Source organism: Eurytemora carolleeae, unplaced genomic scaffold, assembly GCF_000591075.1.
Source record: "Eurytemora carolleeae unplaced genomic scaffold, Eaff_2.0 scaffold589, whole genome shotgun sequence".
In the NCBI taxonomy this organism is placed as follows: domain Eukaryota; kingdom Metazoa; phylum Arthropoda; class Copepoda; order Calanoida; family Temoridae; genus Eurytemora; species Eurytemora carolleeae.
Genome location: NW_019396504.1, coordinates 183,235 through 198,905, shown reverse-complemented (window position 1 = coordinate 198,905; position 15,671 = coordinate 183,235). Strand labels below are relative to the sequence as shown.

General features: G+C 32.5%; 1 protein-coding gene across 2 annotated transcripts in view; it reads left to right on the top strand.

Annotated features, from left to right (window-relative positions):
• The first annotated feature begins 4,424 nt into the window (after positions 1–4,424).
• Positions 4,425–15,671, top strand: part of LOC111704524 (atlastin-1) — a 12,498-nt gene continuing 1,251 nt past the window's right edge. Inside the window, exons 1-19 of one of the 2 annotated variants that reach the window (XM_023476781.1) lie at positions 4,425–4,536; positions 5,766–5,866; positions 6,201–6,265; positions 6,496–6,618; positions 6,682–6,728; positions 6,796–6,899; positions 7,077–7,111; positions 7,441–7,533; positions 8,398–8,450; positions 8,781–8,812; positions 9,198–9,304; positions 9,861–9,931; positions 10,121–10,216; positions 10,445–10,501; positions 10,697–11,013; positions 11,551–11,686; positions 11,864–11,938; positions 13,614–13,672; positions 14,305–14,517. In XM_023476781.1, coding sequence (XP_023332549.1) covers positions 4,471–4,536; positions 5,766–5,866; positions 6,201–6,265; positions 6,496–6,618; positions 6,682–6,728; positions 6,796–6,899; positions 7,077–7,111; positions 7,441–7,533; positions 8,398–8,450; positions 8,781–8,812; positions 9,198–9,304; positions 9,861–9,931; positions 10,121–10,216; positions 10,445–10,501; positions 10,697–11,013; positions 11,551–11,686; positions 11,864–11,938; positions 13,614–13,672; positions 14,305–14,517 — 1,850 coding nt within the window. In that variant the 5' untranslated portion in view covers positions 4,425–4,470. Of the gene's footprint in view, positions 4,537–5,765; positions 5,867–6,199; positions 6,266–6,495; positions 6,619–6,681; positions 6,729–6,795; positions 6,900–7,076; positions 7,112–7,440; positions 7,534–8,397; positions 8,451–8,780; positions 8,813–9,197; positions 9,305–9,860; positions 9,932–10,120; positions 10,217–10,444; positions 10,502–10,696; positions 11,014–11,550; positions 11,687–11,863; positions 11,939–13,613; positions 13,673–14,304; positions 14,518–15,671 lie in introns of those variants that run through there. The other variant, XM_023476782.1, reaches the window with a different exon arrangement.

Here is a 15,671-nt window from a genome sequence, read left to right as displayed (position 1 = left end):
TTTTGGAAATTACTCAAATGACTGGATAATTGGGGAGTTTTCCAAAAACCTGGGAATTTGGCAAATTTCCAACATACACAGGCATTTGGGAATTTCCCAAATTCCTAAAGGTATTTGAGGGTGGTATATTTTTAAGATTTTGGAAATTTGTCAAATGACTGGATATTTGGGGAATTTCCTGAAAACCTAGGCATTTGGGAAATTTTCCAGATACCCAGGCATTTGGGAAATTTTCCAGATACCCAGGCATTTGTAAAAATTTCCCAGATTCTCAGGCATTTGGGAAATTTCCCAAGTTCCTATAGGTATTTGAGGGTGGTATATTTTTTAGATTTTGGAATTTCTTAAATGACTTGATATTTGGGGAATTTCCCAAAAAACTAGGCATTTGGGAAATTTCCAAGATACCCGGGAATTTGGCAAATTTCTGAGATACCCAGGCATTTGGTAAATTTCCCAGATACCCAAGCATTTGGGAAATTTCCCAGATACCCCTAGGCATTTGGGAAATTTCCCAAATGCCTAGGTATCTTGGAATTTTCCAGTCATTTGAGAAATTTCCAAAATCTTAAAAATAGACCACCCTCAAATATCTGTAGGTATTTGGGAAATTTCCCAGATACCCAGGCATTTGGTAAATTTCCCAGATACCCAGGCATTTGGGATATTTCCCAGATACCCAGGCATTTGGGAAATTTCCCAGATTCTCAGGCATTTGGGAAATTTCCCAAGTTCCTATAGGTATTTGAGGGTGGTATATTTTTAAGATTTTGGAATTTCTTAAATGACTTGATATTTGGTGAATTTCCCAAAAAACTAGACATTTGGGAAATTTCCAAGATACCCGGGAATTTGGCAAATTTCTGAGATACCCAGGCATTTGGGAAATTTCCCCGATACCCAGGCATTTGGGAAATTTCCCAAATTCCTATATGTATTTGAGGGTGGTATATTTTTAAGATTTTGGAAATTTCTCAAATGACTGGATATTTGGGGAATTTCCCAATAACCTAGGCATTTGCGAAATTCCCCATATACCCTGGCATTTGGGAAATTTCCCAAATACCCAGAAATTTGGGAAATTCCCCAAATTCCTATAGGTATTTGGGAAATTTCCCAGATACCCAGGAATTTGGGAAACTTTCCAGATACCCAGGCATTTGGGAAATTTCCCAGATACCCAGGCATTTGGGAAATTTCCCAGATACCCAGGAATTTGGGAAGTTTCCCAGATACTCAGGCATTTGGGAAATTTCCCAAATTCCTATATGTATTTGAGGGTGGTATATTTTTAAGATTTTGGAAATTTCTCAAATGACTGGATATTTGGGGAATTTCCCAATAACCTAGGCATTTGCGAAATTCCCCATATACCCTGGCATTTGGGAAATTTCCCAAATACCCAGAAATTTGGGAAATTCCCCAAATTCCTAAAGGTATTTGGGAAATTTCCCAGATACCCAGGAATTTGGGAAACTTTCCAGATACCCAGGCATTTGGGAAATTTCCCAGATACCCAGGCATTTGGGAAATTTCCCAGATACCCAGGAATTTGGGAAGTTTCCCAGATACTCAGGCATTTGGGAAATTTCCCAAATTCCTATATGTATTTGAGGGTGGTATATTTTTAAGATTTTGGAAATTTCTCAAATGACTGGATATTTGGGGAATTTCCCAATAACCTAGGCATTTGCGAAATTCCCCATATACCCTGGCATTTGGGAAATTTCCCAAATACCCAGAAATTTGGGAAATTCCCCAAATTCCTAAAGGTATTTGGGAAATTTCCCAGATACCCAGGAATTTGGGAAACTTTCCAGATACTCAGGCATTTGGGAAATTCCCCAAATTCCTTAAGGTATTTGAGGGTAGTATATTTTAAAGATTTTGGAAATTTGTCAAATGACTGGATATTTGGGAAATTTCCTTAAAACCTAGGCATTTGGGAAATTTCCCAGATACCCGGGAATTTGGTCAAATTTACAAGATACCCAGGCATTTGGGAAATTTCCCAGACACCCAGGAATTTGGGAAATTTCCCAGATACCCAGGCATTTGGGAAATTTCCCAGATACCCAGGAATTTGGGATATTTTCCAGATACTCAGGCATTTGGGAAATTCCCCAAATTCTTAAAGGTATTTGAATTTCCTGAAAACCTAGACATTTGGGAAATTTCCCAGATACCCAGGCATTTGGGAAATTCCCCAAATGCCTGGGTATCTTGTTCATTTTAGAAATTTCCAAAATCTTAAAAATTACCACCCTCAAATATCTGCAGGTATTTGGGAAATTTCCCAGATACCCAGGCATTAGGGAAATTTCACAGATTCTTAGGCATTTGGGAAATTTCTTTGATACCCAGGCATTTGAGAAATTCCCCAAATGCCTGGGTATTTTGGAAATTTCCAAAATCTTAAAAATATACCACCCACAAATATCTGCAGGTATTTGGGAAATTCCTATTTTTGACATTTTTGATTACTGCTGTCACTTCCTCAATCTTTCAGCAGTCGAAAACAAATATTTTAAATTATTTCTTATTTATAGCTTTTGATGGACCATTTAGAAGCAATCTAATGAAAACAATTTTGAAGACTTTGTAAATTTTTTTATTTTGTGACATATTGAAGTTGTCAAATATTTGATTGATTGTTGTTTCAATTAGTTAAAACTAAATGATTCTAAATTTGTAAAAATATTTCTCAAATTACCACAAATTTTATTTAATCTTAAGTAAATAAAACCTTGAGTTTATTTATCCATAGCAGTTCTTAAGAATATCGATCAATAGTCGAGCCAAGCTAGAACTATGTAGAATGTAGATACAGGGTGTCCCACGAAACATGACATTAGCAAGACAAATTGAAAGTCGTCTTTCAACTTTGAAGTTATTGGTGACATTCAGTCTTCAACCTTCTTTTACATGTAGGATTCCTGAAACAATAACCACAAAATTCGCCTAGTCCTGCATTTTTTGTGCATTCAATAATGCCGGAGATATTAAGAATTTCGTTCAGATTTAATTTTTATTAAATAAAACCAAAATTGTCCAAATCTGAAGGAAATTCATCATATCTCCGGAAATATTGAAAGCACAAAAAAGGCAGGCCACAATTTGGAAATGCCAAGACAAGGGGTATTTTGTGATTATTAGTTATAGAATTTTTCTTCTAAAAAAAGTTTACGAAAAAATGCCGCAAATTATTCTAAGATCTCCTTTAAAATCGTCTAGCTATTGTCATGTTTCGTGGGACACCCTGTACATGGCTAATTGTTAATATATTTTGTGAAATATATTGTTAACCTGTTTACAATACCAAAAAAAGTAATGTTACATAGTCTATACGCAACATCCCCCCTAGTGAACTTCCGACCTACTAACTTTCCGACCTACTGCAATATCGGACCTACACCTGCTGTTTATTTTTGTATTATTTGAGGGTTAGGTTAGGTTAAGACAATTTTTGGGCCGAACGCTGCGGTATAGAACAGGCTAGGGGACCGAGCGCCGCGGCTAGGACATGCTATCGGATTTGGCGTAGGTCAGAAGTGGAGTATAGTGGATTTGCGTATGTCAAAAAATACAGCACCCAAAAAAAGTCTTACAGTAAAACAATTAGGAAGACGACATTTTAAATCAATTTCCAGTTGATAATCTCAGTCCTCGCTGTTTAACGTTTTTTCAACATTCTATGATTAAAACTAGTTTTTGTTTTAACTTGATGATCTGTTAATCTTATAATTATAGCTTAAAAAACAAATATTTCAAAATTGTAATTTCATGTATTCTCAAAGCTAGTAATTTTAGTCATTATAGGCAATTTATACATGGTTTCTGATTTGACGATGCTTAAACATAGAAATCTTTTATCGGAACTGATATATCCTTAATCCTGATCTCTTAATCTGAGAATCCAATGTCACACTTTTGATTTTATTCTTAATCCTTTTTTTGGATATCCCTACGGTATAAAATATAACAATTACAGATACAATGCTAAATCGATAGAACTAATCCGATGCACAAGTCAGCTTTTAGAGCATTTAAGCAAATATAAATTTAATCATGTTAATATGAACCTATTAAAAATATATTTTATCACATTTTAGGACTATCATCATTTAAAACGACCATTAATCCAAAACTTACATTTATTTAATCGATGTTTAGTTCAATTGATATGACACAATTAAAACCAGAAAACAATTTTGAAATAAAAGTTTGTGGAAGGGGTGGGGGGGTGGGGGAGTAGTCCCATGTAACATGTTTGTTGTTGTATTTGGCAATAATACTTTATCGATAAAAGTCGTCTTTAAGATAGATGCGTTGGCTAAACCTTAGCAATAGGTAGGTATCCGTATATATTCATAACTCACGAAACCTTTGCATGTCTTAAGCCAAAAAAACAGGCAGTGTGACTTGTGTACTGTCCGTACTCAATACAGCAAGGCAGTAGTGTAGCACAGAATGCAGAGAACTTTAAGATTTTATTCAAACCTTGAGAAATATGGATTCAGAATTCATCACGCACAGGTCTGTGATCACGTTTTTTTGTATGTAAGTATGAGAATAGGGTACAACAATCTACTTTATAGAGAACTTGCTTAGGAACCCGTCTTTTTCTAAAAACTACATTTTCTCTAAAAAATCGATCAACTCTAGTTTAGAATTTTCAAACCAAATTTTACCAAGTTCCCAAATCAAAATTTAAGGCAAACGGTTAAGTGATTCCTGAGTTTGGATCGGACATACAAACAAACAGACATACAAATAAACAGACAAAAAAAATACTACTTTATATACTATAATATCTAATAACCAGAAAACTGTAGAATATGGAAGCCGACATTACAGCAATACTAAAGTGTATTTGCTGTTGTTACAAAACAAATAGCTTCACTAGTAAGTTATTTAATCACTTATTAAGTGAAGCGGGTCTGTTTACACTCCACAATAGGTGTGTCTCATGCTCATTGGGCTTTTTTAAGTCTTCACTTTAGTTTTAAAGTCGAATTCCTATTCCAGAGTTTTCTGGTTATCACTTTAAATTATGTACAGTGATAACCAGAAACTTCTGGAATAGAAAGTCGACTTTTATATTCAAGTAATGACTTTAAATAGTGATATTGTTGTCGTCTTTCTTCTTTTGAATATTAAATGTTGCAGTATTTTGTAATTTTAAAACTGAGATATGGCTTAAAAAATTTTAAGAATTAAGATTTTTTTTACAAATTGATAGCGGATAGGTTCTTAAGAGTAATAATGCTTTCAATTCAGACTTTCAAACTTGAATGTTCAACCTCTAGGGCAATGGTTACGTTTTTTATTGATTCAGGACAAAATTTAGTTTCTCCAAAAATGATCTGAGTTTGAGGCAAGTGTTCAGCTCCAATACTTTTTCAGGGCACATTAAGCACATTTGTAGAAATAAATTACAAAGAAGGCGTAAAATATTCCAGTGTTCAGATACCAAACAGAGTCTTTGCCACAAACTCAAATTTTCCAATTCCTATATCTTTGTAAACTGTTGGTGGAAACTTTCATATTTCAAGCTCAGACTATGTGATCCAACCAAATTCAAAGTTTGAAATATCGAAGGTCTGCGCCATCGGGTTGCAAAGATGTAGGAATTAGAAAATAAGAGTTTGCGTCAAAAACTGTTTTACTTTCTTGTACAACTCATTATGTTCCTAAATTATATTCTGACTTCTGAACAAATTATTTTTTGCAAACACTCCCTTTTCATGATTGTTTTATTGTAGATGTCTGGGTCTGTTGTCTCCGTCCTGGCTCCGGATCCAGATGGTCGCCTCCGTCTAGATTCAGCAGAGGTTCAGAGAATATTCTCCAGAGAAGATACAAGGCACAGATTAAAAAGATGAAACCAGACAAAATCTAAGATTTGTTGTCCTACATTTTTAAAATATTGTCGTTTTTAATTTCAAGTGACACTGAATATAATACAAAGTATGCGGATGATGCCATGGCCCAATTCACAAAGGTACTTTTTAAACCGTTATATGATCAACAATAAGAAAAATATCTTTGTTGAAAGGCGTTTAATTCTTGCACTTGTGCAACTCTATATTTAAATGGAGCCGGAGTCTGGACACTTTCAGATACGTTTAAATATTCTGTAAAGTCTCTTTAGGGTTGAGAATATTCCGTTTTACTTGTCTTGAAATCTGTAATACAAGGAATCTCCCTGTATCTATCATATCTGTAGCTGGAGCAATGAGAACTGGAAAATCATTTCTTCTCGGTAATTAAATGGAAAACTTTTTACAGTTAGTAATTATCTACCTGTATAAGATATTAGTTAGTAATTATCTACCTGTATAAGATATTAGTTAGTAATTATCTACCTGTATAAGATAGTTAGTAATTATCAACCTGTATAAGATATTAGTTATTAATTATCTACCTGTATAAGATATTAGTTAGTAATTATATTATCTACCTGTATAAGATGAAAAATATCAAAATTTACAGATTTCCTTTTGAAGAAACTGCATTCTATGGATTCTATGGGAACTCAGTCTGAAACTTTTGAACCTAGTTTTCCATGGAGAAGTGGAATGACAAGGCATACCACAGGAATTCAAATTTACACAGGTAAAAAAACGAAATCAGTATAGGTCGTCTTAATTCATAAAAATCTGCAAAGTATATTTTCAGAACCGATTATTGTAAATAAAATGGCGGTTTATCTCATGGATACGCAGGTAATAACTAATAATCAACAACTCAATTTTCTTTTTAAATGAAAAGAAAAAATTACTTTAATTTAAGGGAACATTTGATCACAGAACAACAGTTCGAGATAATATGACGATATTTGCGTTGGCTTCCCTTACTTCATCTCAGCTCATTTATAACCTTATGCACATACTTAGGAAAACAAGACAAAAAAATCACAGAAAACAACAATTTTTTATATTTCATAAATTGTTATTTGTTAAAGTTTTGAAAAACTAACGCCATATTTTTTTGCTGTATTGCACACATAACATTCACATGTTTTTGAATAAATATTTCGTATTTCAATGATTTGTTTTCGTTTGTGTGTATAGAGAAGATCATTTACAAAATTTACAGCTGTTTACAGGTAAAGCATACAGGGATACCCACAGAGAATACGACTTTTATAATGACCTAAAACCCGTTCGGATGTATTTTCGTTCTAAAATAAATTCTTTTTGTGACAAAAGAGATTAATGAAACTAGTTTAGCCGAAACATAGAATCTAAGTAAAAAAAGGCTTAATAAATTCCACACTATAGTTTCAGTAGAAGTAAATATTTCCATAAGACCTGGATTAATTAAAAGTTTTTGGCATCTTCTTCTTCGTCTTCTTCTTGTCAAAATGTATGTCCTATTAATTGAAAAAAGACAACTTTTACTCACCTCTTTTCTGATTATTTATTTATTATTTAGAGTATGGTAGACTAGCTGCAATAGATTCCAAGTTTAAACCTTTTCAAAAACTATTATTTCTGGTGAGAGACTGGCATTATCCTCACGACGCAGGTTAGACAAGTTTTGATGTTTTTTTGAAAATAATTTGTATTGCAAAAGCTCGCAGCAAACGTTTTAAAATCTATTCCAAAAGGTGTTTACAGTTAAACTTATTGTTTCTTTTCTATTGTTTCTTTCCGTTGGAAACGTGTCAAACAAGTCGAATTTATAAATATTTTTTCTTCTTTATATCAGCAAGTACTTGTATAGTATAAAAAATATTTGATTTTTAAGTTATAATAGGGAAAACATTTAACCTATAAAGAAAATTCAAATTAGTTTTATCTATATATAAAGGAACAGAGTTCTTGCAACAAATTCTAATATTCAAATCCCTATATCTTAGCATCCTAATGGTGTAATTACCTTTGATATTATAAACTTTGACTATATTTATCCTACAGAGTTCCTAGTTTGAAAAAGTAAAGGTCTATACAACATCGAATTTCAAAGGTTTGAAAATCAGAGTTTGTTGCAAGAACTCAATTCCTTTGGCTTGCTTGTCCCAATAATAATAAACGTCAAAACGGCTGAACCAATCAGACCTAATTTTGTTGTGTAGGGAAGGTTGGATGGATAAAGATGAAAAATCTTGGCTGGAAAATAAATGTCGATATTTATTATTTTTGAAAATATGCAAACACAAAAATCCGAAAAAAACGATTTACTAAGAAAAATAACGGCAATTGAAGACTACAGTTACCTTCTAAAGTTTATATTAGATTAGGGGCGCGACCTAGTTTGTGTATAAAATTTCATATCTAATTTGTAATTAATCATTTGACCTGTTAGTTTTGCTTCATATCATATATCTTTTAAATTAGTTTTTCAAAACACAAAAGTTTTAAATTTTTGTTGAGTTTAAATATTCTTAAGGATTTGGTTTGGATGGTGGAAATATACTGCTCAATCAAATAATGAAGGCACAGGTACAAACAGACCAAAATACTTGGGGAATAGCCCCCCCCCCCCCTTTATACATATATAAAATATATCTTATGTAAGCTCTGCTTAAAACAAGGTTCTACATGTCTGTGTAAAACAAAAAATCGACGATTATTTTTTTTGATAAGCCCTTACCTTACTTTTATTTTTAAAGAAATTATTTCAAGCAAAAATGATTCTAAACTGTTGAATTGAAAACCAGGAATTCTGTTTCTGAAGGCGCGAAATGTAATAATTGTTCAGGAACTAAACAATATATGATATGAATATATATAAAGATATATAAAAATATATTTTAAATTATATATTTATAGGAAGGTCAAGATGAAAGTTCAAAACTTCTCAGGATTGGAATATTTAAAATAAACATCTTTTCAACGTAAAATTTTGAACGTTTTAAAAGGAAATTGTTTTATTATTAAATTAAAGATTCAGTGGTTTAATGTACATCTAGCTTTTCGAGAAGTAACAACTAGATTTTACTAGGTGCTTTAAAAGTATTCTTTTTTTAAATTTTGTGAAAAAAAATTTATTTGAAAATAAACTGTTAAAAAAAGATGAGGGGTTAAATTTTATCCCCAATTTAATCGATAAGGAAAAGTTTTTTGAAAACCAAAAAAAGTAGAACTTTCCTTGTCGACATTTTTAGATAAAAGTAAAAAAACGACATTTGTTTCACTGTATTTCTTGTAATTTGAATATTGTAAATATTGTAAATTCCTCGGGCGTAGAAAACATATTGAAACCAGTTTTGAGAGTCTTGGATGTTTTTTGTTACCTTTCCCTGGTAGATCTGTTGCTGAGGATCCTAATTTTACGGGACAAAAGGAACTTATAGGTAAACTAGCTGATGAAGTGCCTGGCTTTACCCGTTGAACAATTTTTTAATTTAATAAAAATATAATTTGATTTATAAAAAAATGAATTTTGAAGCAAAAATTTGTTTAGCCTATGTTCCCTCAAAAAATGTCAGTCCAATCGGTCCAACCGTTTGGCCGGCTATATCTAACATATAAATATACAAAGGAATTGAGTTTCTGCAACAAACTCTGATTTTCTTATCCCTCTATCTTTGCAATATTTCAAATTATGAATTCTGTAAAATTAAATAGTCTGACTATGAAATGTAAAAGGTTTATTTACCGTCCAGTTGCAAAGATAGAGGGATTAGAAATTTGAGTTTGTGGCAAAAACTCAATTCCTTTATAAACATGAGCGAAGAGCTTTATTATATAGATAAACACACCATTAACAACAACAACAACAACAAAAACAGCAACAATTTCATATTTTAATTTAATTTTAAGTATGAGTTCTTAAAATCAAATAAAATAAAGTTGATTAATCTGAGAAGTGTGACTTTTAGGGACATTTTTCATTTAAGTTTAATTTAGATCCCCGATTTCATGAGCACCTAGATAACCTGTCCAGTCTTCTACTGTCTCCACACTATTTAAAACCTAAGGTCAAGTTAAAAAATTTTAAATCAAACTGATAAAGATTGATAAGGTCTAAAACTTTTCCGTGAACAACTTGTACGTATGTACAGTGTACATTGTATATTTATGTACATGTATAGGTAGTAGGAGGTAGACTAATGAAGACTGACGATATGTGCGACTACTTTGTGAAGTACATTTATGTATATGTATAGGTAGTAGGAGGTAGAATAATAAAGACTGGAGATATGTACGACTACTTCATGAAGTATATGGAAATATTCTCTGGAGACAGTTTACCAGAACCTAAGGAATCTAATTTTCAGTTTTGATACAAAAAAAATGTTTGTTTTTTTACTAAAAACCCTTTTAAAACATATCCTCAAAACTTCGAAGTTTAATTTTTAAAAGCAAGAAATAAGAATATGGTTCGCCATATTAAACAGTTTTCCTAAGTGAAAGACAGAGTCCAACATTTTTATGAATAAACGCTTTAAATTTTTGTTAATTCATCTTTAAAAATTGGTAAAATTTGATAGTCAATCTACGAGACAACAGCACAACTTGTAAATCTTCATGCTTTAAATGAATCAAAGGTAATTAAATAATTAAATTCAAATTTGAAAAATAGTTTTTTTTCATACTGGACAGAATTCAATCAGTTAGTCTATATATTTACGTTTTTTCTTGTTTCTTCTTGTTTCTTTCTTTGACAACTTGTAAAACTGCCAATAAGAAACATAAAAAGGAAAAAATCAAGATAAAAAACACATTTATATTTTTTTTTCTAGATGCTTTATGTTAGAGAACTAGATGAACATGTTGGAAAATCAAGAAGAGTCGGATCCGAACCTGAACCTGAACCTGAACCTGAACCCGAACCTGCTGATGATCTAACCAGTTTTCACTCCAAAACCTTGAAAAAGAGTATCCGACATTTTAACCAGACTGCAAATTTTGGAGACGCGGAGAGAAAAAAAGTTTATTTAACATCCTTGGAGACAGAAATACTGAAACATTTTGAAACTGTGTTTGCTCTGAATGAGGCTAAAATTTTAAACTTGTTTCATCGAGCCAAGGAGGTTTATGGAGATATTATGGATACCAGGTAAGGATGAATTTAATTTATGTATCCATTTTTTTTAAACTAAATTATTTTTATAACTTTGTTAACCGAATAAAATTTAATGCAAGTACACATTTTTATTGTTTCTTAAAAAGACAGTCGCAGTAATTTCAAATATCTCTTCATTCATAACGATACCCTATAAACCTTTTAATCTGATTTAGACGAATTAAATATGGATATTTTAAACATGTTTTCAATAGACAACGTTTTTAAAGGTATCTTTGTGTATCGGAAATGATATTTCATAAATGGTGAGCCACTTATAATTACGTTTACACTACCTTAAATGTCCAAATAGGAATTTGTTACTCTTCTGTTACAAACTCTGATTTGCTAATCCCAATATCTTTGCAACCCAATGTTGTTTATATGTTAAACTATACATTCTGTGAGATCGAATAAACTCAGTTTGAAAAATCAAAGGATTACAACAAGAGATTGCAGATATCTAGGGATTAGAAAATTTAGTTTGTGTCAAAGACTCTATTCCTTTTGTCTGAAGTATTCTTGTTCCAGGTTTCAAGGTTCCGGAGCTGTTCATGTCAAGGACCTAAAATCTTTTCATGAGGAGGCAAGGAGATCTAGTGAAGAGAAATTTAGAAACAGTTGGGGTAAACCACTCTCTCTAGAACTGCTTTTACAGTTAGGGCAGGTAAAGTTTAGAAACAATTGGGGTAAACAACTCTCCCAGGACCTTTTTATACAGTTAGGGCAGGTAAAGTTTAGAAACAGTTGGTGTAAACTACTCTCTCAAGACCTGTTTAAACAGAATTAATAGGATTAAAATTATCATATAATTTTTGTATTTAACTTTTTTTATCATTTTTAGTTTACAAAGAAAAGGTTTGGAGAATATGAAACCTTGAATACAGCCCGGATACATCTGCAAATACAACAATACAAGGTATATATTAGAAATATTTATCAATAAAGTCAGTTGATGATGAGTAAAACAAAGTCAGATATCATAAAGTAGTAATCTCTGTTTGGGTGTCTGTTTGTATGTCCGATTATAACTCATAAATCCCTGAACCAATTTTCCTCAGGTTTTGATTGGGAACTCTGTAGACTAGAACCTCGGGAATTTACTTAGCTTGGTTTAAAAACCCTTAATTGAGTGAGTTTACTAGTATATCTAGGAAAAACTAGTTCCCAGCCAGAAAGAAACATAGAGAAATATAGACAGAGAGAGATATACAAACTAAACAAGACAAAAAAAGCATAGAGCAATAAAGAAACAAAAATACAAACAGAGAAAGAGACTAAAAATAGGAAAAGACGCAAACAGAAAAAGAAATATAAAAAGAGCCAAACAAAGCAACACAAATAGAGACTGAAACAAAAACAGAAGCAGAAACAGAAAAGGAAAAAGAAATAGATACACTGTACATATAAAAAAAGAAATAGATACACTGTACATATAAAAAAAGAAATAGATACACTGTACATATAAAAAAAGAAATAGATACACTGTACATATAAAAAAAGAAATAGATACACTGTACATATAAAAAAAAGAAATAGATACACTGTACATATAAAAAAGAAATAGATACACTGTACATATAAAAAAAGAAATAGATACACTGTACATATAAAAAAAGAAATAGATACACTGTACATATAAAGAAAGAAATAGATACACTGTACATATAAAGAAAGATAGAAATGGAAAGAAAATTAACAAATATAAAGAGAGAGCGCAAGATCATGAAAAAGACCAAGAGAAAGACAGAGATTGCATGTCAAGAATCAGTGGTATATATTGGATCAATTCAGTAACAATACCTTCATGTAGGAGACATGCATCCTAGGGTATTATACAATCCCTTGATCTGGGAGTGTTGTACTCTGGGGTACTGTACACTCCCATTATCTAGGAGAGTTGTACTCTGGGGTACTGTACAATCCCTTCATCTGGGAGAGTTGTACTCTGGGGTACTGTACACTCCCATTATCTAGGAGAGTTGTACTCTGGGGTACTGTACAATCCCTTCATCTGGGAGAGTTGTACTCTGGGGTACTGTACACTCCCATTATCTAGGAGAGTTGTACTCTGGGGTACTGTACAATCCCTTTATCTAGGAGAGTTGTACTCAGGAGTACTGTACAATCCCTTTATCTTGGAGAGTTGTACTCTGGAGTACTGTACAATCCCATTATCTAGTACAGTTGTACTCTGGAGTACTGTACAATCCCTTTATGTTGGAGAGTTGTACTCTGGGGTACTTTACAATCCCTTCATCTGGGAGAGTTGTAGTATGGAGCACTGTAAAATCTCTTCATCTGGGAGAGTTGTGCACTGGGGTACTGTACAATCCCATTATCTAATACAGTAGTACTCTGGAGTACTGTACAATCCCTTTATCTAGGAGAGTTGTAGTATGGAGCACTGTACAATCCCTTTATCTAGAAGAGTTGTATCCTAGAGTATTGTACAATCCCTTTATCTAGAAGAGTTGTACTCTGGAGTACTGTACACTCCTTTTATTTAGGAGAGTTGTATCCTAGAGTACTGTACAATCCCTTTATCTAGGAGAGTTGTATCCTACAGTATTGTACAATCCCATTATATCTAGGAGAGTTGTATCATAGAGTATTGTAAAAGAATGGAAACTGCCCTGGAGGGACCATTTAGGTAAGCTATCCTCAATAATTTTATTAAAAAGTAGTCGCTAAAGTGAGAACCAGAAAACTGTACAAATACAATAGGAAGTCGACTGCAAGCCAACAATTAAGCGAAATCGTTTGCGCACCCGGCAAAACTGCTGTGCATCGTGTTTATTAGAATATTCAAAGTCTAACCGTCGTCTTCGTATTCCACTGTTTTCTGTTTCTCACTGTATAACACTGTGGAGTTGGAAGATGAAGTTCAATCTTCTGTGTATTTGATATTGTTAAAGAGCGAATAGTTTTACAAATAGCTTGGAAGTTAATTTAACAGGTGAAATGGGTTTTTGAAAGAAAAATTTTAATGTTTCATGTTTATTGGATTATTTAAAATCGTATATATCTTGGATAATGAATTCTTTAATTATATTTAGTTAATTATTCTTTTTATGCAGTTTTTAATTAAAGCAATTCATAAAGTACAAAGCAAACTGTGTTTTTTCGATTAAATTATATCTTTATTTTGTAAAACTACCTGGATTTTAGCAAGATTTAAGATTTAAGATTTAAGCATGTCGAGGGCGGATGTTCCAATTTTAGTGAAAACAGTTTTTTTCTTATTTTTATATTTCTTTTTTTTATTACGGTTTTTATTTTAAGTATCAGTCCCTTGAAGCTTGAGTATGAACACAAGGCAGTAAAGAAAAGTATTCTGGACGGGATGTCCTTGAAGGAGAACTACGGGACTAAGATACTGGAGGAATCCTGCAACCAGGGGGAGAAGGTCCTGGAGGAGAAGGGTTCTCAGTTTCAGGCTCTCAACCAGGAGAAGATGGTTCATAATAGGGTCAAAAGGACGATCAAACAACTCGGGTAGAGTTTTTAAACCTTTTTAAATTGAACTTATTACTCTCAGATCTATTTTTTAGCTTCTAGAAATTCTAGAAACTCTTTTTTCTAGAATTTCTTAATCTAGACAATACATATAAATAACCTGAGGTCGAAACTTGTGTATCGTTAATCCATTTGAAAACAAAAGATTCCCAGATTTATGAACGCTTAAAGGGAGTGTTCGCGAAAAATGAAAAGGGTATAGGCTTAATGCGATGAAAAGCGCTTTTGATCGCTACCAATCTTACTTCTATCTGTTGCGTCTATAAGTCATCGATTATCTTTCGCCACATTTGTATATATTTGTGAGCCGAACAAAAGGAATAATGCTCGAAAGAGGGAAATAAGGCGAGTTGGCAAGGAAAACACTCTTTTCTACCAGACACAGATAGATGATAACTTCTTGAAAAAGTATATTTCAGTAACGAGGTTTCCTACTAAATACAAATTGTTATTGGCGTACATGCATATAAATAATAATTGTTAATAAAGATTAAACAGTTGAAGGTTTTATCAATAAATGAGTATTGTTGTGAATCGATAAATAAAGGGTTTAAAAAGGTACTGTTGTGAATTAGGTATATGGAACTTACAATCTAGAAAACTGTGTTAGGCCGAAAAGTTGTTTGAACTGAAGTCTAAAGCAATTTAATTCTTCTGAAATGAACATTTATCTGGTTAAAGTAATTTCACTGTTTATTTGTAAATGATTCACTGAAAATTAGGTTTAAATTGGTTTTTTTTGCACGTTAAGTTCCATGAGGTTTTTGTTTATATTACTCGAAAGCCTTGAGAAGGTTTGGTTTGGTAAGTGGACGGAGGGTGTAGCGTTACATCCAGACCGGGGTAATATTTGGCCCGGGTGCAATACAAAGACGACCTAAGCAAAAACGATAGAGTATATAAAGCTAAAATTTCAGTCTGCAAAAGAGTGCAAAACATGCTTAAATATTGTACATAATGTGTGTGCTTCTAAGTTTTAATTTTATGGCCTACCAAACAAAAAATTGTAACAATTTCAATAACAATGATAATGTGCAGCTTTAAGTCCGTCAAAGTAAACAATTTTTGGACCCCCCCCCCGTTCTATCAATTTTTTACATAACCAGCGGTAATTTCCTAATATACGATTTTTT